The sequence below is a fragment of the Scardinius erythrophthalmus genome (assembly GCF_964197995.2).
Source record: "Scardinius erythrophthalmus genome assembly, chromosome: 15".
NCBI classification, from domain to species: Eukaryota; Metazoa; Chordata; class Actinopteri; order Cypriniformes; family Leuciscidae; genus Scardinius; species Scardinius erythrophthalmus.
The window spans coordinates 35,517,101-35,545,013 of record NC_138235.1 but is presented as its reverse complement, the minus strand read 5'-3'; the positions used below and the strand labels follow the sequence as shown (position 1 = coordinate 35,545,013).

General features: G+C 38.9%; 1 protein-coding gene across 1 annotated transcript; it reads left to right on the top strand.

The window, feature by feature from the left end:
• Positions 1 to 349: 349 nt before the first annotated feature.
• Positions 350 to 27,913, top strand: LOC308703227 (uncharacterized protein; the record flags this gene model as incomplete). Its single annotated transcript, XM_081386548.1, has 19 exons — positions 350 to 544; positions 1,525 to 1,684; positions 1,811 to 1,963; positions 2,270 to 2,430; positions 4,718 to 4,891; positions 5,189 to 5,330; positions 6,518 to 6,705; positions 6,778 to 6,919; positions 7,000 to 7,176; positions 8,862 to 8,956; positions 11,018 to 11,248; positions 11,383 to 11,536; positions 11,914 to 12,066; positions 17,673 to 17,833; positions 19,201 to 19,374; positions 19,476 to 19,617; positions 23,233 to 23,420; positions 24,236 to 24,377; positions 24,994 to 27,913. The coding sequence occupies 19 exons, from the start codon at positions 350 to 352 to the stop codon at positions 25,182 to 25,184; spliced, it is 3,123 nt and encodes a 1,040-aa protein (XP_081242674.1). The 3' UTR covers positions 25,185 to 27,913.

The window sequence follows — 27,913 nt, the reverse complement described above, 5'->3', positions numbered from 1 at the left end:
TTCTACTGCTGTGAAATTGAGAATAAAAACCGTACGAGATGTAGAGTTTTTGTCGATATTTATGCACTCGGCATCATCAAATAATTAATATTAGATAATTTAGCAAATAAGCAGAATTGTACTTTTCAAGATGCAGCAGGGCTGTGTTATATAGACAATATTTACTTTCTGTTTATTTTGTTTGATATATTAAGACGCAGGTATCTAGCTTTATTCATCAAATCAGTAATACTAACACAGCTGAAAGGGTTCACAGCATGTCAATCTCTCCCACTGTCTCCACCCTCTTTCGCTCTGTTTATAAAGCCCACAGTCGTTCACTGCTCTTGTGTTTGTCTTGAAAGCAATCATGTGGGCGACTCTCATGAAGTTAGACCTGGCTTCTGTAGGCCTGGCTCTGTTTCTGGGCTTGATCTCTCTGGTTCTGTTCGAGATCATCAGGATTAATTCCCACAGAGGTCAAACTCCTCCTGGTCCCAGACCTCTACCTTTTGTGGGTAACCTACCATATTTTCTGAGGAACCCAATGGAGTTTCTGAGATCAGTGAGTCATTGCTTTGAGCTTATTTTACAGAGGCTTTGTTTTTGTGCAAAGGTATCTTATGTTCTCCTTATGCTTGAGCCAGGGTTTTTCCTGCATATAATTATGAGGCGACCGCCTCCGTCAAATTTTGTGCCGCCACAAATTACACAAATTAACGCTTGTCCGGGACACGTGTTTTTTTTTTTTTTTTTTTTTTTTTTTTGAAGGGACAAGTGAAAGAGAATTTTAAATATTTCAATTAATAATCTCATTTAATACAGTTGTATTTTTTCATTGTAAATTATTTAATTTTATTGGTAACAGCCTGAGCCTAGTGTTTTATTAATCTAATTGAATGTATTGATCAAATTTAAGAAATGAAATAAATTTGAAATGAAAGATGGAGCCCATAAAGGTAAAAAAAATATTCTGATAAGAGTGTTTTTCCAACTGTGATTTAATGAAACACTGATTTTTTAAGTTTGGAGGGAGTAAAGCCTCTGTTTAGGCTACTAAGGAAATGTAATTTTGCCAAAAAATGTTATTTTTAAATCAGCCTACTTCAGTGTGATATTTTACCATATTATAACACTGAGAATTTGAATAATTGTAATGTGATGATCAGATGCCGATATCTAGAATATCATAGGTTTGGGCAGTTGGCGGGTGGATTTAAAAAAAAAAAATTAACAGCGGATTCTGGTGACTTAAAGTGCACCAGATTAATGAATTTACCTTTAATGCATGCCCCCGGACCCCCCTAGAGGTACCGAGGTCCACCCAAAAAAATACTGTGGGAAACACAGCAGGCTATATGATGGTATATGAAAAATACAAGTTAAATTATCTTATTATTAAAATACATGATCAGGATTTTTTCACCTCCGCCTTGTTTTGAACCAGGAAAAACCCTGTTGAGCTATGTTGACATCGCTCACAAGTGAGATGATGTTTAAACCACTTAAGTTGTGTTGAATTGCTGTGAAATCTTCTCTGAGTAGATGCCTCAGTATGGAGAGATGACCACTTTTTATCTCGGGAGGAAGCCAGCGATACTCCTCAATACAATCCAGGTCACGAAAGAAGCCCTGGTCCAAAATGCTTCATCTTTTTCAGGAAGGCCACCTCTACCACTTCTAAACTGGATCAGTAATGGATATGGTCAGTACATTGTATTAATTGTAGGGTACTAGCACTGTACATCCAAGTTTAAGTTGTCTGTCTTTCTTTGTTCAACTTGTCTGTGTATTTCCTCGTAACTCTGAAGGTCTGTTCTCTTTCCATTAGGCATAATAATGGTCACATTTGGTCACACCTGGAGGCAGCAGAGACGGTTTGCTCTGCACACACTCAGAAACTTTGGCCTGGGAAAGAAATCTGTGGAGGAACGTGTGACAGAGGAAAGCAGTTACCTACTTTCTGAAATGCTCAAATCAGAAGGTTATTGAGGATTTTAATCTGTGAATGTTTTCAATGTTTAGAGGTGCTGTACTCTGTTATGTCCCACCTCATACTTGAGTCAAGTTCTAAACGAACTTTAAACATGCTCTTTTACGCAAGTATGTGGACATGAATTCTTGGCCAAAATATTTGAAGTGCATAGTTCCATTGTGCCTTAGTATTCAAATGTCATTAAACCAAATGTGTTATTCAGCAAGCCAGCTGTAATTTCAACATGTGGAGTTTCTTTTTAAACTATTAAAATACTCCTTGCCAAAAACTAACGCAAGGTTTTCTTTGTTGAAGGCAAGCCTTTCGACCCCCAACATCCAATACAGAATGGTGTTTCCAACATTATCTGTTCCATCGTCTTTGGGGATCGGTTTGACTACGATAACAAGCGCTTCGCATACCTTCTGGAAATCCTGAAGGAGAACATCAATCATACAGGGTCACTTGTTGGGGCGGTACGATGAAGTGTTAAAAATGTTTTTTGCTTAACTGTCCCAATATCCAACCGGATCTTGCTCTACTGTCTGCATTCCCATAGGTTGTCGACACATTACATCGTTAATCTTTAGCAATAATGTGCTAAACCTTGCCAGCGGTCACATTTGTGCCGCATCAAAACCTCAGCTTTCTGAAAGTAAGTGCTCCTGTTGCTTTTTGCTGTAAATGGCTGTCATTTTCATCACCAACACTACCTACATCAAGGTTGTCTCCAATTTTGTGTATTTGCTTGTCAATATCTGAAGAATAAGGCTTTATGCCACAAAGGGAACTACTTGACCAGAGATGTCCAATCCTGATCCTGAAGGTCCACCTTCGTAAGGCTGCAAGATAACGCTGCTATCTTGAACCAATAATCAGAACAAAAGAACAAAAGGCATTGAGGTGCAAATGACTCTGTCTCTTCCGACAGAACCATCCTGTGCCTGGAGTGTTCCAACACTCCTCCATCAGCATATTGATGAAATCCTCTTGCAGTAGATAGGCATTAGCATACTGTGATGAAGGCCATTTTGCCATGTTTAACTTACATGTATACCTTTAAAAGGATTTCTGAAGTACTAGGGTAGTAAAGAGTTCTGCCCATATTTGCTCAGCCCTACAAGAGTTTAGCTCAAAACATTTCTTAAAGGGACACTTCACCCATTTGCATTAAGCTTTGCATTGTTAGAAACCCAGTCATACTATTGAATGGTCATGCAACATTTTTTCATTTTCCCCCGAGACGAGAGAAATCTGTATTTACCTCTTTACACTTCCTCCTACAATGACGCAAAAATCGTCATTTTGCGTCATTGTAGGAGGAAGTGTAAGAGGGGGGGATTTCTGTTAAGACTACAAGCACTAGATCCACCCTTTCAAACCCGCCCATAGGGGGTTGGACCTAATGCGCTAACAGACCTATCACAGATCAGTGCGAGTGCGTTTGATTTCAACGGCAGAAACCTGCACAAAACATGGACGAAGAAAGCTGAGTAGTAGGGGTTACCTCTATTTCCCGGACATGTCCGGCCGTCGAGATCGACAAAAATGTCCGGGATTCAGCTTTTGCTTTCTGCGGTCGCCATCCATTGTTTACATGCTCACCTTTTGTTTCAATCTAACTGAATTCACCCCGATTGGTGAATCTGAATGTAATGTTTACATGAATGCTAAACAAGTGATCGGTTGATTTGCGTTTTAACATTGCTAAGAAAATACCCGCACCTCCGTGAGAGATAGCCCATGAGACCGGTGCATCTCACAGGCGCGCTCATCAGTAATCACAGTAATACAGGGAGCAGGACGAGGCTAGCGCCGCGGGAGAAAGACGCGAGGCCGGTGGCGTGATCGGTTGAAAGACGCGAGGCCGGTGGCGTGATCGGTTGATGTGTGTTTTACAATGGCTAAGAAAATACCTGCTCCTCCGTGCGAGATACGAGAACAGTGCCTCACAGGTGTCGGTCGTCAGTAATCACGCCACCGGCCTCGCGCCGTTCTCCCGCGCCCCTCAGCCTCGTCCTGCTCGCCACAGTAAACATGATGAATGGCGACTGTAGAACGCAAAAGCCGAATCCCGGACATTTTGGGCAAACTCGTCACGGAGACTCACTCGTAGCCTGGCCTTGCCTTGATGTTTTTGTTCTCAACTGCGCTGTCTTACCGGTAGGCTTGGCTTGGGAGTGGCCTTGTAGGGCAGCGAAGCAAGTGCATTCTGGGAGTTGTTGTCTTTCATCCACATAAGCCAAAAATACATTTTCTGGCTTTTCTCAGTCTAGAAAGCTCCAAATTCAAAAATAATTTCACATTTCTTCTACATAAATGACCCACTTTCAATACACATCCATGTCTCCACGGGTGAAATGACCCTTTAAACTCACAAAGCTTTTAAAGGGCTACACTCAAAATTGCATACTTCCCAGTCCCACTAGTAGGTGAAAAACAGTATGTCGAATTCACAGTATTCATAGAACAAAAAGTACCTGGATGATGAACTATTTCCAGCTAGATTTGGAAGGGTGCATCCAATAGATACTTTACTATCCCAAAAGGCTACTGGAGAGTACTTGTTTAATGCTCAGAAAGTAATTACTCAAAAGAAGTACCTACTCATAAGAAGTATCTACTCTGAGAGAATGTCAAAATGTCTTCAGAATTGGAAGAAACTTCTAGGCAGGTGTTTATGAGTACTAAAACTAAACTTAGTTGAAACTAAACTTCTGCGGTTAATGCCGCATAGTTATATGTAGCCTTTTTCTTTTCCAGGTGTTTAACTTGCTTCCCATCATCAAACATTTCCCAGGGCCACACCAGAAAATCTATCAGAACGGCGAAGAGTTGAAGGGTTTCTTCAGGGAATCAGTCAAAGCACACCGAGAAACTCTGGATCCAGACAGTCCACGAGACTTCATTGATGCCTACCTGCTGGAGATTGAGAAGGTGAGATCATCACAACCAACCATTCTAGAAACTGTTTAATCCACTCTTTGATGGCTTTCTTTGACTATTTGGAAAGGTGGCAGCGATTTTCCCAAGTAACACATGTTCTTGGATGAACATCTTTTGTTACGAACTTCCCCTTAAATTTGAAGGGACTTCATGCCCCAATTCCATTTATAACCCTTATAGGAATTTTGTTCCAGGACCAACAATATCCTACAAGGTGAAATCACAGTAGGCTGCTAGATAACTATATGCATGGATCAATTTAAATGCTTTCTGTTTTCCTTGGAGCAGCAAAAGTCCAACGAGGACTCCACGTTTCACGAGGAGAACATGATTATGTCAGTAGCTGATTTGTTCCTTGCTGGAACTGACACCACATCGACCACCATCAGATGGGGGCTCATCTACTTGTCACAAAACCCAGATGTACAAGGTACTTAGGATTAACACTGCATGTTAACAGGAATGCATGAACTGATAAATGTATATCTTGCATGCTCTGTAATTCGCTTTGGATAGAAGCATCTGCCAAGTACATAAATGTAGATATAAAAGTGAAAAGTAAAGTTTTCTGTTCTGTTCTTTTTGCATGCATTTTAAGGGTTTTCTGCATTTTAATTTAAAATTTAAAGTCAATTGCTTTGTTTAAGAAACAGACCAAATTTTAGTCATTATTCACTGAAAATCCCCTTCACAGCTCTCGAATCTCATTTATGCATATTCAAACTTGGCTTGGCATGTCATGATTGGTTTTGAGATGCACCAAGACATTTGGTCTTATTGATGTCAAACCTTCTTGCATATGCAAAACAATCTTGCAATGATGTGTCTTACATATGCACAAATGTATATTTTACCAGTTGCAAGGTCATGGTTCCCCAATTGTTTTTTTTTTTCCGCAATGAAGATTTCTGCTCTGTAATATTGTTTTTTTATTTTGCTTCAAAGCTCTAGAGCCCAAGTTTTGAGCTTTAAAGCAGGGCTCAGTAGTTTCGGGATTTCTTCGCTGTATTCTCGCTTTTTGCTCACAGGTTTTTCTCTAGAGCTCCCCCTACAGCTTCGGAATAGATATTTGACAACACTGCTGTAAAATCTTGTTGGCGATTCTCAGACACCAGAGGCTAGTAGATCAACAACATCAAAGCAGATGGGACATTCTTTAAAACGTCTTCTTCATTCGGGTTCGAACAGTGTGAGGGAGCGCAATAATGACAGCATTTTAGCAGATTTCTTTTGGCCGTAAAGCAATTGTTTACATCGCGAGACCTGATATCACGCGATACTTCCTGGCACGGCTGCCGGCGGCCCGCCGGCTCAAAGTTGCAAGTGCGGATTCTCCGCTCACGGGCACCAGGGGGGTGCGAAATGACCACCATTCAACCCGAAATAAGTAATAGAACCATTCCAATGACTCCGAAGCTGTTCAGTTAAGGTAAAAAAGTTACTTAGTTCACCTTTAAGTAGCCAAATGGAAATGCTGAATTGGAAAAAATATTACATAATTTGTAAACGCAAGCTTTTACAGCGCCACAGTGTTTCATTAAGTTAACCTTCCAGTTGCTTTCTTGTTGTGTTTTAACTCTGAGAAACGTACACACATGAACATTAATGACGTTACAGAGCGATGTCACGAGGAGATTGTTCAGGTGTTGGGTTACGACCGTTCTCCCAGCATGGATGACCGTGACAAACTGCCGTACACAAATGCCACTGTTCATGAGTTTCAGCGCTTTGGCAACATTGTACCATATGGCTTGATGCATGAAACAACTCAGCCTGCAAAACTACGAGGATACGGCATTCCCAAGGTAATGAATGGAGCCTGTACGTGTTGTTTTTCTTAATTGAAATTGTTCCACTAACAAACATCTTCTTTCTAGGGCACCGAGATACTGACTAATTTAACAGCAATTTTAAGTGATAAGGAGCACTGGAAGTATCCAGACACATTTAACCCAGAGAATTTCTTAGACGATAATGGACAATTCTTCAAACCAGAGTCTTTCCTCCCTTTCTCCTTGGGTGAGTCGCCTGTGACTACGATAGCAGTAGACCAAGAGCAAAGCCAACTAGGTTAAAACCCATTGTGTTTTATATATCAGGTCCGAGGGTATGTCTCGGGGAGACTCTAGCTAAGATGGAGCTCTTCGTCTTCGTCACTTCTCTCTTACAGCGGATTCGTTTCTCCTGGCCACCTGGTGAGCCGCAGCCAGACATGAATGGGGTTGCTAGTGCGCTCCGCTCTCCTAAGCCATACAACATCATCTGCCACAGCCGAAGTTCCTAAGATTGACCATCAGTTACCTTTCCTGCATTAATGGAGTTTCCAAAGCTTCCGTAGCTGGTTTAGACAGCTTTAAAACTTGATGTTAATATTTTAGCTAAGGATTTATATTCTAGATTAATATGGATGCTGTACTATTTGTTGTAAAGTGTAAACCCTGAATATCACAATAAATTACTGCAGTGTTGTAATACAACTGTAAAGCTTTGTTTCTCTCGTGATGTAATCTCTCATGTGATAGCTTATATTACTACAGACAAGCCTGGACAGGTCTAAACTAGATGTATGGCTATTCACGTGGAGCTGTTACACACCCTGTTAGTGTGTATGTTTGAAACTGGCTGAGTTCATGCATCATGTACGTCATGGTACTATATCTATATGCCCCCAAAAATCTATTCATATGAGTGGAGAAAAAACACAAATGCTTTAAAATCAAAGTTTTCATTTAATGCAGATCCTTTTTGACAATATTTTATCAAACCTACAGTGTCATTTTAGCAGGATGCATGTATTGTATTGTATGCAAATGTAATAAAATAAATCTTATTAAAAAATAAATTCTTGTGAACATTTCTTCTAAAACATTTTAAGATTTAAAATGTGTAAATATTAGTATATAAAGTTATAATCAATCATATAAATCTCATACTCTTAAGACTAAGGAAAACAACCCATGAGTTGCCTAATCAGTTCATACAACTTCCTGAATTTTGCACATATTTCCTCATTTGTGCGTGACCACATACAAGAATTAAGTGCTTTTGTGGTCTTCAAAGATGTAAACACAGTGATTTCTATAATATATTTTAGAGTAAAATTCTTCATCTAGTCAAAAGTAAAAAAATAAATAAATAAAAATGTAAAAAAAATCCATGTATCCTTATTACTGCTATTGTCTGTGGTCATCCAGGCCAGGTTGCAGAGGTCACAGTTTAGTGAAGGAAAATGTGTAGCGGCTGCTTTGGTCATCTGGTCAAATGTCCTGTTTTTAGACAGCAGAGTATTGAGGGATAACTTAGCCGTAAACACTGGCTACCCCTCCAGAGCCTAGACTTGTCCTGTGCTGTAGTTTAGTATCTACAGGGAGAAGGAATGTTTGGACACCTAATCCCTGTAGTGTCACCACATCAGGCATAGATGCCAAGAGCTGGCGGACAGACGCGTAGCCGTTCAGCACCACTGAGTCCAGGAGGAGCGGGCAGGACCTGCGCGCTTTACTCAAAGTGATGCCTGCAGGATATTGGACCATCAGATCCCGAAGTGCTTTCTTCAGCTTCATCAGGTCAGTGCTTGGTTCTGATTGATGGATGGATATGGTTACTATTGTCCAACATTAAATGTACAGTATAACATGCACAACAACAGCATAATTGCAATTTTGTAATAAAAGTTGGTCTGGGATATTAACGTAAAGATGACACATGTAGATTGAAATGTCCTTTTATAAAAAGGTAATCATGGAACTATTTTGATTCATAAACTACCCTCACAGACTTACTGGTGTGTAGCTAAACTGTCGAGTTAACTTCTCGAGAAGATCTTTGGAGAAGATCTTCTTTGCTAAAGATCTTTGGATCTTTAGCAAAGAAGCTCCATTGGCTTCTTTGCTAAAGAAGCCAATGGAGTTCCTACTTTCATAAGTAGTAAAATGACCTGTAATTAACTTACTTGTATCAGATGATGCTGGTGCTCCTTTAGCGAGCACTGCACTGTACAGTGTCATGAAACCCGAACCTCCGGTACCGTTCTGTGTCATCTTTAACGACTGCGATGTGACCGATCTTTTTAATTATGAAAGCGAAATTTGAAGTAGTCACTGACCCGTAACTATTGAATCGATCAGTAAAATACAAGCAAAATATATCAGCCTACTTTGAACGAAGTTAATCACCGTCTCTGGCATTTAAACGTATCGAAACTAACATGTACATGACTCATTTGTATATAAATCATTTTACTGAACCGACACGTTTGAACTTTAGTGAATCTGTTAAAATGATTCTGCGATTCTTTTGAAATATCACTTTAATAATGAAGCGATTATGAAACGTTATTAGGGCTACTATTTACACCCTTTGTAGCCACAAAGTTTGTAGGATTTTGGTATAACCTGCATATACGATTCCATCTGATTTGCGGTTCAACCGATTCACTACAAAGAACCGATACCAAAATATGATTCGCGAGCCAAAACTTTTGCTTTCGTTTCTAATTCGTTTCCCCAGAAAGAATTACGTCTACGCTAATAGTACGAGCTTCCTTATTTTGCTGACAGACGACGCCTTTTATCAACACGGAAACTTATGTCAAAAATTAATCTAAAACGAGCTAAGAATTCGATAATGCTGTCCATTGACATGAGATGTAGGCTAAGTGAGAAGCTCTCATGACGATGATCAAAAACAAGCTCACTTCTCATTTACTTTTTTCCTTTACATATTTTGGGATAAGTAGCCTACTTTCACTTCTTCCTATGAGGTAAATTTATATAAATAAATAAAAGGAAAAGCACACTTGCTGATTTGATGCATTTTATTTTGAGCAGTGACTGTATAATTATAGCAAATTCGCATGGAATTCTGCATGTTACTCGTTTTTTTGAACATCATAAAATGCTACGAATTATTGCATGAGGTTGCATCATATACAGCTGTTTGATAAATGTAACTGAATGATTGCATTAATCACCATGGTATTTATTGGTGTTCCGAGGTATTTTAAAATGCACACTATTTTATTACACATGTTATAATTTGCAATACCAAGGTACCGCCAAACATAAAATCCACCAAATGTGTAAATGAGGTATTGCTTGTGCCTTGTGGTTGCATCGTTCATTTCATCATTTTGACTGAATTTTGCTTCACCTTTGTCCTAGTTGAACTGAGTTTCTCACCTTTGCACGTCTTTTGCAGGCGTGTCATTAATGAGGAACAATGATCTTTTTTGATTAGATGTCATAGGCCTTACTGCAGTCATCCAGTTTCTATAGTCTGACAAACCAGTTCTTGGAAACCACTGTGAACTTCAAAGCATTCTCTCTGGGAAAGGAAAGGAAATGGGAAACGGAAGTGTTTTCCTTCTCTCATAGGTGGCTGCAAAGTCTAAACCTTCTGTTTGAATGTTCATAGATTACACCGGCCTGCATCATATTTGCTTAATGAAACCCAATAATTGTTTCTTGCTAATTTTGGGGAACTGATTCCAAAAATAGTGCATGTTTCTCTTCAGCATGGCACTTTCTCACAACGTGATGCATTTCTTAGCATTCTTGCTTTCGACATCCATGTATAAGGTGAAGACGTCTTGTATTTTTCCTTAATCACCAGAATATCTGCTACAAAGACATGATTCCTCTCTTCCTCTGAGCCAGGTAACAAATGTCTGCTCCAAATATTTTGGAATGTTGTTGAGCCTATTCATGTGCCCCAAAGGTTTTCACATGGTTTCGGGCGTGAGGACCAAAGGTTATCAGAGATCTTGAAGAGACACCACCCACAACAGGAGAACAGAAGTCTCTTTAGTTTTGTCATGATCTCTTCTACTGCTGTGAAATTGAGAATAAAAACTGTACGTGATGTAGAGTTTTTGTTGATATTTATGCACTCGGCATCATCAAATTAATTAATATTAGATAATTTAGCAAATCAGCAGAATTGTAGCAGGGCTGTGTTATGTAGGCAAAATTTACTTTCTGTTTATTTTGTTTGAAGACCCAGGCATCATAGCTTTATTCATCAAATCAGTAATACTAACACAGCTGAAAGGGTTAACAGCTTATCAAACTCTCTCACTGTCTCCACCCTCTTTCGCTCTGTTTATAAAGCCCACAGTCGTTCACTGCTCTTCTGTTTGTCTTGAAAGCAATCATGTGGGCAACTCTCATGACGTTAGACCTGGCTTCTGTAGGCCTGGCTCTGTTTCTGGGCTTGATCTTTCTGGTTCTGTTCGAGATCATCAGGATTAATTCCCACAGAGGTCAAACTCCTCCTGGTCCCAGACCTCTACCTTTTGTGGGATCATTACCACATTTGCTAAAGAAGCCAATGGAGTTCATAAGATCAGTGAGTTTTTGCTGTATTCTTGGTATGGGCTCATCATTGAACTCTGACCTATTTTGAAATTAGATGTTTAACTTACAAAACATATGTTCAGAAACATTTTAGTTTAAATGCACTTGTGAATGTTCTCCGAGTAGATGCCTCAGTATGGAGAAATGTCCACTGTGTATCTTGGGAGGAAGCCGATGATAATCCTCAACACAGTCCAGGTCACGAAGGAAGCCCTGGTTCAGGAAACATTTTCTGGAAGACCGCATATGCCTCTTATAGAATGGCTATCTAATGGACTTGGTGAGTAACATGATATTATGATGCTTGAAATGTGGATTTTTTTTGCATGCCATAAAAGACCCATTTTGGGTTCCCTAAAGAACCTCAGTGAATAGTTCTTTAAAGTATATGTATGTATGTATATATCTATATCTTTTTTTTTTTTCATATAGCATACAGAACAATTGAAATATCTTTTGGCACTATACAGAATATTTTTTGTAATAAAAAGGTTCATTAGACATTCAATATTCTTCATGGAATCATAATGGCAATAAAGAACCATTATTTTTAATGGTGTACGGTCGACCTCGAGTCACTTTGCTTTAAAAATGTGACTACAAATTTAGCAATAGATCAGATTTGAGATTAGAACGTTGGTTCTCTCTTTTTCTCAGGTATAATAATGGTCACGTTTGGTCACTCCTGGAGGCAGCAGAGAAGGTTTGCTCTGCACACGCTCAGGAATTTTGGCCTGGGAAAGAAATCAGTAGAAGATCGTGTGATAGAGGAAAGCCGCTATCTGATTTCTGAAATGCTTAAAGCAGAAGGTAGGAATTTTTCATCCTTTATTAGAACTCATTCCATGGTGTTATCTTTGTCAAACATCACCCAAAGGACTCTTTCTTAAACATTTCTTGTAGTGTCGTTAACTTTTTTGTATTTAAATGTTGAGGATGTATATTTAGCAACTTTTTTACAAATACTTTCAAAATTTAACTCTTTGCTCGCCATGCAGTGTTTTTTTTTAAGTTGCCGGCCACCGGCAGGTTTTTTGAGCATCTTCTCAAAATGTTCATGGCCCCCAAAATAGTTTGTTGTATGACTATCTGAACATGCAATATGTCAAAAAAAGGACAAGCCTCTGCTTTAGACAAAAAAAAAAAAAAAAACATTTTATTCTAGCTCAATGCATTATTTTTTATTAACCCTTGTATGTAAGTTTCATTAAAAAAAGTAACATTTTGAGAAAACAATTTAGAAAATTGCGGTTTTGTCAAAGATTACGCCTGGATCGGTTTTAGAACAATGATCAAAAAGCTTCACAGTCTCTCGTCCTTGGCAGTTTTGATTTATGTAAGGAATAATTGACGACAGGCCGTTGAATTATTAGAAAAATAATGCACACCCGAGGTGGTAATGCGGTCACGACGCGAAGCGGAGTGGCCGTTCACCTCGGGTGTGCATTATTTTTCTAATAATTCAACGGCCTGAAGTCAATTATTCCGCTTATACTACAGTTACCACACCTCGAAACATTGTTCAGATTATGTATTTCAAGACGTTTGTAAAGTTTTTGTCATTAAAACGCTCTTGTATGTAGGACTAATTTCTTACGCATCTAAACCAATGCCTCCGTTGCTAATTCCAAAACGTCATTTTAGAGTTAGTAACGGAGGTTTGAGTATGGGATGATTATAGTCTCAAAAAGATTAACACGTGTAAGCACACTTATTAATGAACTTGATACATGTTGCAGAAATGTTTTATCCATGCCTTTCAACTTGCGTGTGCAAAATTCTAAATTGAATGAATGTGAAGCAATTTGTACAAATAGAGACATTTTTGTGAATACAAATGTTTTCCTTTGTATTAGTGTATCATAGTTTGCGCATGCAACACAGAAGATGTGCATGTGTGGATCAGGTGACACGCGTGCATTCATTGACGTCTCCTCTGAGTCGATCTCATTTGATTCATTTGAATTTTGAGACTTTCTTTTCGCGGTTTTTAAGCATTTCACAACCCACACACAAACAACTACAAATGAATAGGCCTGGTGCTAATTATTAATGTGTGCACAACTACCCATCTATTTGACAAATTCACAAATGTGTGTCACTACATTTAAACTAATACAATACAACTTGTGTGTGCAAAATCCAAAATCACATGAATGTGCAGCATTTTGTACAAATAGAGACATAGTTGTTAATACAAAACCTCGATCTTGTATTAATGTAGGCCAGAATTTGTGCATGCAACAAGTAAGATGTGCATTTGTGGATCAGGTGACACGCGTGCATTCATTGACTCGTTTCTGAGTCGATCCTATTTGATTCATTTGGATTTTGAGACTTTCATTTCGCAGGTTTCGCTTGCACGATCCACACACAGCTGTCTGAGAAAACCTGCTACCACTAGATGGCAGTATTCTGCTAAAACAGACAACGGCAGCATAATAAAGCGTTCTTCCCCATTTAAGACGCTTAATGAGAGTGATATTGAAGCACCACATTTAGTACACAATATTGGCCTACCTTATTAATAAAGCATACTTTATAGAGGCAAACAGATTACATCAGATTATGAACAACACCCATAGAAAACCACTATAAAACGCTTAACGTGCAATCGCGCGATGCATGTTCAATAAGGTGTATAAGGCTACTGAGTTTAAATATCACCGTCTTACTGCATTGACGTTAAGCTTTTTCTTTATAATATGCTCTATGGGAGGAAAACTATATAGCCTACAGACAAGAGCCTATATGAACGCGACGCGCGGCGTTTCATGTTAATGGCATTTCCCTTCCTGTTAAAAAAAAATGTTTCGCAGTTGCGTTCATATTATGCTTATTTTTTATCTGACTACACATAATATTCATAGTATGCAAGCTTTGGAATTTGAAAATGTCTGTTTTTAAATGTTATAGACGATTTTCACAGTACATTTGTTTTCCCTTGACCCTTAAGCCATTATAGGCTAGTCTTACTATAGCACGATTAGTTTTAACAATATGCAACCATTGTATATCGACATGAAATATTAATTGAAAATCAACTGGCCCTACGTGTGTAGCTGCATATTTGTACATGAGAATGCTTTGACGCGCTAACCACGGCTTGTGATGCACAAGGGAACGTCGGCCAATTCCACTGCGTTAAAACGTATAATTTGTTTTCATTCAAATTACTTTTAATATTTAAAAACAGACATTTTCAAATTCCAAAGCTTGTAGAAGGTTCCTGTAAGACGGATTTACAAGTAAAATTTGGACGAGTCTTCCCTTCATTTTTAAATTGCTATTTTTAAATCTAAATTGAAAACTTATTTTTATTCCCTGGCATTTTAATGATCTCCTGATGCTGTTTCTGCCTGTTCTGTTTGGTTGTTTCTATGCTTTATTCTGTTTGTTTTTACTTTGTTCAGCACTTTGGATAGCCCTGCTATGTTTAAATGAGCTTTATAAATAAAATGTAGCTTAATTACTTTCTTACTTTACTTCATGTACTGTATGTAGCCTGTATTCTGCAGAAAAATACTGTAATTCACTAAAAGGGTTTTTTCATGTTCAAAATGGCTGTAGTATGTTCCTAGTGACTAGACTGGCTTACTACAGGTGAAATTGTCCAAATACCGCCCTTGCCTATTTACAGTAAACAATATTTTTTTTAACAAAAATTACTGTAATTAACCAAACAGGTTTTTGGTGACTTACTAAAGGTGAATAATGCAACATTTCACCTGACTATCACTAACGTAATACAACCTTTGGAACATGAATAGAAAAACAATTTACAGTAGGCTAATTTAAAAAATCGTACTGTTCAATCGGGATATTGGCTGGACATACACTAGGCTAAGTCAGTCTGCCCACTAGGCATTTACCACAACCTTGGAAGTATTCATTTGAATGAATGACTGGACGTTTATATTTTTTGACTGTGAGTGGAATTTGCAGATGGTCCCTTTAGAAAATGCGGCGAATATCAAACCTAAAACGTAGGCCTACTTCACTGCGCTCTCGGAGCGTTTCTCTCCCATACACACGCAAAGTTAAACGCAACTGCAGAATTTCATGTTAAGCTTCTTTTAACAGGCTCAGGAAGGGAAATGCCATTAACATGAAACGCCGCGCGTCGCGTTCATAGGCTCTTGTCTGTAGGCTCTATAGTTTTCCTCCCATAGCGCATATTATAAAGAAAAAGCTTAACGTCAATGCAGTAAGACGGTGATATTTAAACTCAGTAGCCTTATACACCTTATTGAACATTCAACGCGCGATTGCACGTTAAGCGTTTTATAATGGTTTTCTATGGGTGTTGTTCATAATCTGATGTAATCTGTTTGCCTCTATAAAGTATGCTTTATTAATAAGGTAGGCCAATATTGTGTACTAAATGTGGTGTTTCAATATCACTCTCATTAAGCGTCTTAAATGGGGAAGAACGCTTTATTATGCTGCCGTTGTCTGTTTTAGCAGAATACTGCCATCTAGTGGTAGCAGGTTTTCTCAGACAGCTGTGTGTGGATCGTGCAAGCGAAACCTGCGAAATGAAAGTCTCAAAATCCAAATGAATCAAATAGGATCGACTCAGAAACGAGTCAATGAATGCACGCGTGTCACCTGATCCACAAATGCACATCTTACTTGTTGCATGCACAAATTCTGGCCTACATTAATACAAGATCGAGGTTTTGTATTAACAACTATGTCTCTATTTGTACAAAATGCTGCACATTCATGTGATTTTGGATTTTGCACACACAAGTTGTATTGTATTAGTTTAAATGTAGTGACACACATTTGTGAATTTGTCAAATAGATGGGTAGTTGTGCACACATTAATAATTAGCACCAGGCCTATTCATTTGTAGTTGTTTGTGTGTGGGTTGTGAAATGCTTAAAAACCGCGAAAAGAAAGTCTCAAAATTCAAATGAATCAAATGAGATCGACTCAGAGGAGACGTCAATGAATGCACGCGTGTCACCTGATCCACACATGCACATCTTCTGTGTTGCATGCGCAAACTATGATACACTAATACAAAGGAAAACATTTGTATTCACAAAAATGTCTCTATTTGTACAAATTGCTTCACATTCATTCAATTTTGAATTTTGCACACGCAAGTTGAAAGGCATGGATAAAACATTTCTGCAACATGTATCAAGTTCATTAATAAGTGTGCTTACACGTGTTAATCTTTTTGAGACTATAATCATCCCATATTTGAGCCACTGATAGCAGACTAATGCTGGGACACACGACTAGCTGACACATTCTCTGACTGTTTTCATCGACTGCAGCAGATTTTAAACACCGACTCTGAACACAGACTGAACGCGCTGAACACGCGTTTGGGCATGATCAGTCATACGTATCAAATTACATTCATAACCGGCCTTAAAGTGTGTCCCCAGTTATTAATGCAGTTATTAGAGAGAGAGATGTTGCAATAATGAGACAGAAAAGCATGTGCGTCAATATTATTATTTATTTATTAATTCAATTCCTTTTAATTAATTCGAATTCATTCTTTTTTTTTTTTTCCTATTATTGACAGATGACAGACTAGCCAAATAAATGAAACACAAAGCCCTTTTAACAAGTAGGCCTATCAATAATTATTTATTTGTTATATTATCTGCAATAATAATCCGTGCTGCAGGATTATCCATTTATTTAGCCTATATTCAGTTTAATTTTCTATTGATTATAGATAGGAATATACTTTATTTGTTCAAATTAAACTGCATGTTTCCATTGATTGTGAAGCTAGACATTGAAAATTCCAGATCAAGCTCATGCGGCTAAATGTTTTTTTCTTGTTATGAATTGTATCCTATTTTCCGTTATTACCGTTAACTACGCGAAGTGATATGGAACTGTAATGCGGTCAAGACCTGCCTGGAACTACTTTAGCTGTGCGTTTCCCTGAAAATAATGCACACCTTAGAACGTTCGTCAACCAATCAGATTCAAGCATTCAACGGCCCTGTAGTATAAATACTGTTTAATGCCGATGATCGCGTTATTTTACACATGCATCTGCTTACATATGCTATCGTTTGTTTCTGCTTCTTTTTTGCCTGTGTTTTGATCAGAAGATTCAGTCTTCTTATAGATGATGTGTAATAGCACCCCCTACTGTACAACATTGAAAACACGGAAAGCTGAAAAAATTCCGTCAATGGTGGGTAAAGAGTTAAATTCAAATTTCTATGATTAAATGTGTTGCGTAACACACGAGAATGAACCTCATTGGTTCTTGGAGACGCTCAGACATGCTGTGTAAACACACTAGAATGAAAGCCGAAAAATTCCGTCAATGGTGGGTAAAGAGTTAAATTCAAATTTCTATTTAAAATTGATTGGATATAAAAGCACTGGCATATTTCCACTCATACTGATGCATATTTCTTTGTAGGCAAGTCAATGAACCCCCAGCATGCATTACAGAATGCAGTTTCCAACATTATCTGTTCCATCGTGTTTGGAGATCGCTTCGATTATGATGACAAACGCTTCTCATACCTTCTGAAAATCCTGAATGAAAACTTCATTCTTGCAACGTCAGCTATAGGACAGGTATGATCGTCACATTCTTAATTTTTTGGTAGAAATGATTAATTATTATTATTTTAATTTTATTAATTTATTGATTAAAGGGTTAGTTCACCTAAAAACAAAAATTCTGTCATTATTTACTCACCCTCATGTCGTTTCAAACCCGTAAGACTTTCGTTCATCTTCAGAACACAAATTGAGATTTTACGCAACTACCACTTTGACGCTTCAAAACATTAAACTAATCCATATGAATTGAGCAGTTTAGTCAAAAATTTTAAATCACTTTTTATGATACATGTGGTATCATATTTTATAATACAAACATAAAGAGAAGCTCAACAGAACCTGATTGAGAACAAACCTCATGGGTTCTTGTTGAAGCTCAAACGTGCTGCGTAACATGAGAATGAACCTCATTGGTTCTTGCAGAAGCTCAAACGTGCTGCGTAACACGAGAATGAACCTCATTGGTTCTTGCTGAAGCTCAAACGTGCTGCGTAACATGAGAATGAACCTCATTGGTTCTTGCGGAAGTTCAAATGTGCTGCGTAACACGAGAATGAACCTCATTGGTTCAACATACACAACTGATGTGTGAGTTGATGAATTTTTTTTGTGAATAAAAGCATAAAAAAAATCTATTCATCATATAAAGCGATCGTGTCTCTTCAGAAAAATTGGACTAAACCGCTCAATTTATATGGATTAGTTTTACGATCTCTTTATGAACTTTTTGAAGAGTCAAATTTGTAGTTGCGTAGCTGTCAACGGAGGGACAGACATCACTCAGATTTAATCAAAAAGATCTTGATTTGTGGTTCTGAAGACGAACAAAATTCTTACAGGTTTGGAACAAGATGAGAGTAATTAATAACAGAATCTTAATCTCTTTAATGGCTATGGCCACCGTTTGAGTACATAATGCCTGATACAGTTAAATAGTATGGATGCACTGATGTTAAAATTCTGACAAATCATGTGACCTGCACTGTCTGCGTTCTCATTGCTATATATTGCATGACATCATGCATTTGCATAAAGTTAGGTTCACTTTAGTTCACTCTTTAGTTGCATTTTTAATTATTGTTTTATTATTTTATTTGACTTCAATCTATACACATTTAGTAATACTCCTATTATAATATTTTATAAACTAGAAATTGCTCTGCAATGGATGAATTCCAAGTTATGGAATTGATGGATGAACTTCTATATGCTCCTCAACTTTTAACTGCATGTTAAAATATTTACTTAATACTGAAATATGTTTACTTGATGATAAGAATATTTATTTTGAATGAAGTGAATAAAATGCACTGAAAGGAAGTCTCAAATGTGAAAAAAATTAAAACACAAGGCAGCCATCATCTTATTGTCTATCTTAGTTTTTCAACTTAGTGCCCTTCATCAAGCATTTCCCTGGGCCACACCAGAAGATCAAGCAGAATGCCAGTGAGTTAGTGGGTTTCATCTCGGAACAAGTTAAAGAACACAAAGAAACTCTGGACCCAGACAGCCCGCGAGACTTCATTGATGCCTACCTGCTGGAGATCGAGAAAGTGAGATCACAGTTACTGAAAGAAGGGTTCTCACATGCATATATGTAAAACAAGATAGTTTTAGCTGTAGTAAACTGATAGTTTTGTTTTACCTGGAGCAGCAAAAGTCCAACAAAGACTCCACGTTTCATGAGGAGAACCTGGTTATGTCGACAGCTGATTTGTTCCTGGCTGGAACCGACACCACATCGACCACCATCAGATGGGGGCTCATCTACTTGATTCAAAACCCAGATGTACAAGGTACTAGAGCTAAACATTAGCAGTATATAAGAATACTACAGGAATCTTGGTGTGGAAGGCATAATTGAAGAGAAATAATAACTCACACTTCAGTTGTTTTTCTTAGAATTGCAATTTAACATTCAAGTCTGAGAAAAAAATAACAGAATTGTGAGATATAACCTGGCAATTGCAAGAATTTATTCTCACAATTCAATATTATTTTTTCTCAGAAATGCGGATTTAACTTGCAATTCTTTGAAAGAATTAGTAGCATAAAGTAGCATTAGAGTAGTATATGCTAGTGAACAGATTACAGAAATCTTTTGTTCATCAGTCAGTAAAATTAATTCAATAAATAATAATAAATCAGAATTGGGGGTCTAAGTGGACCTCAGGATTCTGAAAAATAGAAAGGACTAAATCAATGGACTGCAGCTGGTTGCGTATTTACATATATGTGGTTTTTGTATCAAGTGGTGTTTATTGTATTGTGTTTTATTATTTGATGTGGATGTGTATCGATGTGAGACCATGACCGCTGTGGGATGCGAGGCAATTTTTGGAAGATTGAGATTCCAACAATAAAATGAAAATTGAAATTAAATTTCAAATTGAAAAAAAAAAAAATCTGAAAAAAAAGTGAGAAACTTGCCATTGTAAGAAAAAAAAGTCAGAATTTTGAGATTCTGAGAATTGTGAGATTCTGATTATGCCAAAATGACCATTTTTAATTTGGAAACGAGTTTTTTTTGTGGTGGAAACAAGATTCCACAGCAGTCACATTAGCAAAATTTTGCATTCCATTGTCAATAACATAGATGTATGAAGCGCTTCTCACAAAGAAATCACTTTCAAAACAAGCAGCTTTCTTGAACTTGAATATGAGCGGAATCATCTCGGGTTAAGACTGTAACCCTTGTTCCCTGAGGAGGGAACAACGACACTGAGGAATGCCCCTTAGCTTAACACGTCTGGCGTATGAATGAAACGAATAAAATCCTGATTTCCACTGCGTCATGATGTAGTATGTGACTGCTTACACGGAAGGTACAAAGCAACGCCGGCACACAACAGTGTTAGCTTTGCGATGAAGCAAGTCGCTCCCAGGCAGGGGGAGACGTGGCCAAGGGACGCAGTGACTCATTCCTTTGATTACATAATTTAATTATATTTAAATATAATTACAGTTGTAAACCGAGACGTTACACTTTAGACGTTAAATTTTCACTGCGTTGATGACGACACTTTGAGGAACGAGTACCCCTTGTCTGCCTATACCTAGTGTGAAGCTGTCTCAGGCCCTACTTAGGACGAGAGCACTCATGTGCACGGCGTAGAAGGGTGGTCCAGACTATAAAATCTGGTGAATGTGTGTGGAGTGGCCCAGCCAGCCGCGTCACATACGTCTTGGATAGGAGCCCCTGAAAGGAGGGCTCTAGAGGATGCCACATGCCTCTAGTTGAGTAGCGAAGGCAAGGTGAAGGTAAGCTGCACACCTGATAGGCCAAGGAAATAGCATTAACTATCCAGTTGCTGATGGTCTTATTGGAAGTGGGGAGCCCCTTCCTGGGTGACCCGAAACACACCAGCAACTGGACTGACTTCCTCCATTGAGATGACTTCTGTATGTAAATGCTAAGCGCTCTGACAGGGCAGAGCAGATGATGTCTCTCATCTTCCACCATCACATGAGGGAGAGGATAAAAAAGGCTGCAGAACCATAGAGTGTGCCATATTAGAGGGCAACTTAGGCACATAGCCCGGTCTGGGGTGCAAGATAGCCTTAACTCTACTGGGAGCAAACTCCAGGCACTCAGGAGATATAGTGAGGGCCTGGTTATCTCCCACTCTATTAAAAGAAGTGATGGCGAGGAGAAAGGCTACCTTGAGAGTGAGGTACTTGGTTGCAGCCGACTCCAGAGGTTCGAAGGGGGCCGCAACCAGCCCTTCGACAACCACTGCCAGATCTCATGTGGGAACTCTGGTTTGAGTCACAGGCCTCATCATCCATGTACTACGGAGGAACCGTACAACCAACCTTCCCAAAGGTCCATCACCAAGAGGAGTGTAGAAAGCTGCAATGGCAGCCACGTACACCTTAAGTGTGGACGGGGTAAGGCAGTTAACTGGGTCCACGCCACGCTCTCTACACCAAGTGGTGAAACAGTGGACAGTGTACCAATACCACACACAGTAAGACAATGTGTCGTCTCTCGAGATGCGAATAGATCCACCTTCACCGGGCCGAACCTCTCGCATATCGACTTCAAGTCGGGGTGAAGTCCCCATTCCCCAGGCATCAGCCCCTGCCTCGACAGGATGTCTGCCCCCCGATTCTGGTCTCCTGGGACGTACATTGCTCTGAGGGACAACAGTTTATCTTGGGACCACAGGAGAATTTGATGCGTCAGTCTGGATAGAGGGCACGATCTCAGACCCCCCGGTTGATTCAGATTAGACATCACCGACATATTGTCTGTTTGCATGAGAACATGGTGACCCTTGAGGTCTGGGAGGAAGCTCCTCAGAGCCCGGAAGACCGCCAATATTTCTAGGCAGTTTATGTGCCACAGACCTCTCGTAAAGCGGCCGTCCATGACCGTGCCCCAGCCCGTGATGGATGTGTCTGTCAAAACGGCTTTCCGGCAACATGGCGCTGCCAGCACTAGACCTTGAGACAGGAACCAAGGTGTCTTCCACATAGATAGGGAACGAAGGCATCTGCGCGTAACCCTGATCATGCAGAATGGGTTCCCCCTCTGGGAAGGGCCCTTATACTGTATGCAGCAGGCCAAAATGTATGACGTTGGACGCAGCTGCCATGAGCCCTAACAGCCTCTGAAACTGGTCACCATGGCCAGGATGGACTCGATACGTGCAGGAAACATCCATGCCTGCATCGTAAAGAGTCCCAAACTACCCCTAGGTACACCGTTTGCTGGGTGGACGTAAACACATTTTTCTTCGTGTTGAGTCTCAACCCCAAGCTCTTAAAGTGGCCAAGGACGACATCTCGATGCCAAACTGCCAGCTCCTGAGACTAGGCTATAATGAGCCAGTCGTCAATGTAGTTCAGCACACGGATGCCCTGTAGCCTTCCATGCACTTGGTGAAGGTGCGAGGGGAGAGAGCTTGGCTGATCGGAAGAACCCGATATTGGAACGCTTCCCCCCTGAAAGCGAACCCCAGGTACTTCCTGTGAGATGGAAGGATGGATATGTGGAAGAATGCATCTTTTAGTTTCATTCATACTTCAGACGCATTACACTAAGGGGCATTCCCCAAAGTGTTGTCTTTGACGCAGTTTGAATTCCCTCGAAAGGAAACTGTGTGGGATCAAACTTTTTTGCCCAGCGAAATTCCCAATCGCAATGTTTCGGAATCACAGAAATTCACTAGAGGAATTTTGCAGAGCAACGGTAAATGTATCCATGCCTTTTTCTGCAGTTAATTCAGAACCATTTAGTGTCACAAGTGACTTAAGGTTAATAGGTAATTTAGATGCTCTGTCTATTATTGGCCTTTTTGCCGTTTTCAACACCAACAGCCTTGTAAGAAACAAGACATAAATCTTTAACTCCTACTAACCTTCAAGCACCAGGAAATGCAATTTCCCTTTTATCTCTAACACAGAGCGATGTCATGAGGAGATTGTTCGTGTGTTGGGTTATGACTGCTTGCCCAGCATGGATGACCGTGGCAAACTACCGTACACCTACGCCACTGTTCACGAGATTCAGCGCTATGCCAATATTGTACCATTGGGGGTGACTCATGAAACGATTCGTCCAACAGAACTACGAGGATACGACATTCCTCAGGTAATGAATGGAGCCTGGATGAATTAAGTTATCTAAGTGATTACGTACTAAAAATATAGACATCCACCCAGCTTTTCATTGGCAATATGTTTGAATCGTTCATATTGAGTCAGATCTTTTTGATGAATTGGCTGAGCCAGAATTATTCGTTGACAAACAACATGATGTACATGAGGCCTTAAGGATTTTCACACCTTTTACAGTTAACCTCACAATAAAGATGCTACCAGAGTCATAAGTAACCAATTATGAAGAGACTAGACAAAGAGATTATATTTTATATTTTTTAATCCTTCATAAATCACATCTGATATTTATTGTATACATATTGCAGTGAGCCAGTAGTTGCATTGTCATGAAACCTGTCAAAAAAACATAATTTTTAAGGGCCATTAAGATTTGTTTTCATGCATTCGCATTGTGCCATTGTTTTAGTGACAATTAAGGACATTGGTATAAAACAAAAAATGCAAAATAGTTTTTTTGTTGTTGATTTTCCCAGTTTATCATTTTGTAAAAACCTGATTTAAATGCTCTTTTAGATGGACTTTGTTGTTGTTTCCCAGTCATAAATTCTTGCCGCAATAAATATTCATGTACTTTTTTTGACAAGTTGTAATTTAAACTGTAAGGATAAAGAAGCTAGACTAGATATTATATTAAAATTAAAGAGTTATGTGCTGTACTTATACTACCAATTAAATGAATCTTTTATAAATATATATGTAATATTATCATGTAAAACATTAACCCTTAAATTGACCCTGGGTTTTGTGAAAAGCGTTATTTAACTCTGCTGAACTTTCCTCATACAGGGAACTATGATCCTAACAAACGTGACAGCAATTTTCAGCAATAAGGAGCACTGGAAGCATCCCGACTCCTTTAACCCGGAGAATTTCCTGGATGAGAACGGACACTTCAGCAAGCCGGAGTGTTTCATCCCATTCTCACTGGGTGAGTCAGGCATTTCTGATATTATTAAGGTTCCTGGACTAATATTACACGCAAATAAATATTTAGGTCTAAATTGAAGATTTATGTATTTTTGTTTTGCATATAAAATATTCATCCATGTGGATTAAACAGTTTTAACATAAGCAAACTTATAAACGCAATGTGATGCCTATTTGTCAGTCATATAAATTAAACAGGTACGATTTCTGTAATAGTTCTAATTAACTGAATGTGTTTTAAATGCACAATAAACAAGTTTATATATTTGTCATCAATAATCCAATTCGTCTCATACAACTGAATAATGCTTGTTCCACGGCTATTCATATGCATACTTTTTAACTGAATAGATTTAATTGTTTTCACAATGATTTATACTGATTTGAAAATAGGATTATTTAAATAAAATAAAATACTTGCAAATATGCCATGATTATTTTTTTTGTGTGCAGAAATCATTGTCATTTATGAATGACTAACATACATGCATCACATTAAATTTACTGGCTTGTTTATTTTAAAACTCTGTAATCTGAATGAATGGAAATTTTGTATGCAACTCAAATACATAAATCTTAAATTTAGGCCTAATTATTTATGTGTGCTGGTTTATCAGGTCCGAGGGTCTGTCTCGGCGAGACGCTGGCGAGGACGGAGCTCTTCCTGTACATCACGTCTCTCCTACAGCGGATTCATTTCTCTTGGCCACCAGATCCACAGCCTCTGGACATGGATGGGATCATGGGTATCGTCCGCCTTCCTCAGCCTTTCAACATCATCTGCTGCAGCCGAGATACTAAAGAGTGACCGTCAGTAACCTGAAATGTATCATGTCATCATACATATTGAAGAACAACAAGAACAAAGCTGACACAAAAGAGCATGTTGGCTCATCTAAATCATCATATCTAATCAGTGTCTTTAAATGATAATGAGCTTTGCTCACCCCGCCCCTCTGTTCTGTGCGTACACCGTTTGAAATAATAACACAATATCCATAACGCCTTGTTCATTATAAACGTGGGATTATTAATCATATTGAGAACGTCGTACATAGAAAACATGCTGTAATGTACCCTGAGTGTATGCATTCATCGTGAAGCGTGCTAGCCTGGGTGCCAGCCCGAACCCCGCCCACAACATTTTTTGGTCGGGAAGTTCGGTCTGGACTCGATCCATTGAGGAGTAATTATGCTCGGCTCCTAGAAGGCCGAGCCAATCAAATTGCCAGGGCGGGCTTTAATCGATGATGGACAGATGGTCTGCGGTTATGTCACCAAAGAGCGCTTGATTTGAATTAGTTTACAACAAAGACGACTGCAGCTGGAGAATTGAGATTTCACGAGTTCACATTTACAAATAAGTCAGATAGAATAAATGCGTATATGACGTGCTGTCCGAGAGGGCTGTGGGCTCGGTAGCCATACTCCCCCGTGTTCCTGGTTGTGAGAGAACAAGACAAGAGTGAGGATTCGGGGTGGTGGAGGGACCGAGGGATGCTGAAAAACTGTCAAGGAGTGTTAGGTAAGTTGACAGAGTGAATATGCTTCCTCGGTAACGTTAGACATGGTATTGTTTGATGACAATTTGATATTGGATTGATTATTTGTACGTGCTCCTCCCGAACTTTGTTTATGAAACATCATGTGTAGATTCCGCCATCGCGTCTGTTATAGAAGATATCCACAGCGCATTCATTTTAAAAGAGGAACAGAGAGCCGCGACATTTTGTTGGTTGAAAATATGAATGAAGAACATACGTCATTTACTCCGTTGCTCTGATTGGTTGTAGGTCTATCCAATTGAGTGCAGAGGTTTTTTTCTTCCTAGTTCGGTTGAGACACGCCCCATAATCAAATCTCTATGGAGCGGTATCAGACTCACATTCTGACTAGAATATGAGTATGACGAAGTCAGACTAAAAGCGTGCAGCAAGGTTTGCAAATTTGCAAAGATTAATATAAATATTAATATAAAGGTTAATAAAACATTACACTCACTTCTGGAGATTCAGCAGGAACACGTTGGTACGATCCGTTTTTTCTCGTTTGTAAAGCTGTCTGGTGTGAAATGATTCGCGCAAACATGAAAGCATGGACGATCGTGGGGAATCCTCATGAGGGAATCCCCGCGTCAATCCTTTGGGCATTTCCCTTCAAAAACAAAACTCGGCCACTGCCTCTTCAACGGTTCGGATTTAGGAACATCAAAATGACTGCTGTGTTCCTTATTACACCGAAGAACAATCGCAGACGCCATTCTGCTCATAGACAGCGCTCCAGTGAGGGTATCAACAATGACACGCGGACTATGATGACAGACAGCTCGCTCACGAGCGAGGGTGGGTCTGTGTTGAAACGCTGCTGTCAATCACAATCGTGGGAGGGGCGTCGATTTTGTGACGTCACAAAATCGAACGGCTTGATTTCAGAGAGGGTCAAACATAAGGAGATAAAAAAAAAAACACTGGATGGATTTTTATCATTTTATGATGGTTGTGTACAGGCACTGCCAACACACATTTCAGTGCAATCAACTTGTAAAAGTGCATGTACCATTATATGACCTCTTTAAAGGGACAACAGCCAATGAAGCTTTCTGTCAGTAAAGTTAATCAAAGAACAAAGGGAACAGAGAAAAACACTCACTGCTCTTTACTAAAGAACTTGTGTAACTTTAATAAGGATTAATCTATATATAATTTAACATTTATGCAGTGCAAACTGTTTGATAACTTTTTTCAATTTCTGTATATTTCCTACCTTTTAGACCAATATTTGAAATATACTGTCTTTGTTGTTTCTACATTAATTTGGAGATTAAATGTGAAATTATTACATTATAAAATATGTTAAAAACATTAGGTTTTTTAATGGCTATTCATCGTGAGTAATCACAGAAAAAAAAAGTTTTCAGTCAATAAAAATAAATCTTTAATAAGTCTCATCTTTAATAAGAATGTCTTATTCATGTTTACTTTTATTGAATATTATGTATTTATTTATGTTAATATCTGCGCAATTAGTGTATTTAGCCTGCCTCTGCCATCCAGGACTCCCCATAATCCCCATCACCCCCCATAAAAAAATACCATAATATGTTTGCATATATTGAGGAAACTTGCTAAGTTCACATCTCGTTTCTCTGAAAAACACTTCTATAGCCAGTTATTTTACTTTAAAATGTGCGTTTCCAGGCTGGAATGTTTGTTTTTGTTTTGGTCAGTGATACTGCACGTTGCCAATTTGCAGATTTTTATTGTCCATTGCGCTCGTTCCTGTTGCGTGTGCTCAAACTGGCAACCCGTGTGAGCGCCATCCAGTCTGAGGAGCAGGTAGTGGGAGAAACAGCGATGTCCAATATTTTTAATTCGACTACAGTGCCTATTTTGACCACTAGTTGTCATTCTTACATACTGCACCTTTAATAGGCCTAATACACAATGGACCACTATGTTTGTTGACAAATTACATTGCAGTAAGCAAGTAGTTGCGTTGTCATGAAATCTATCAAATTGTCCAAGTTACATTAAATCC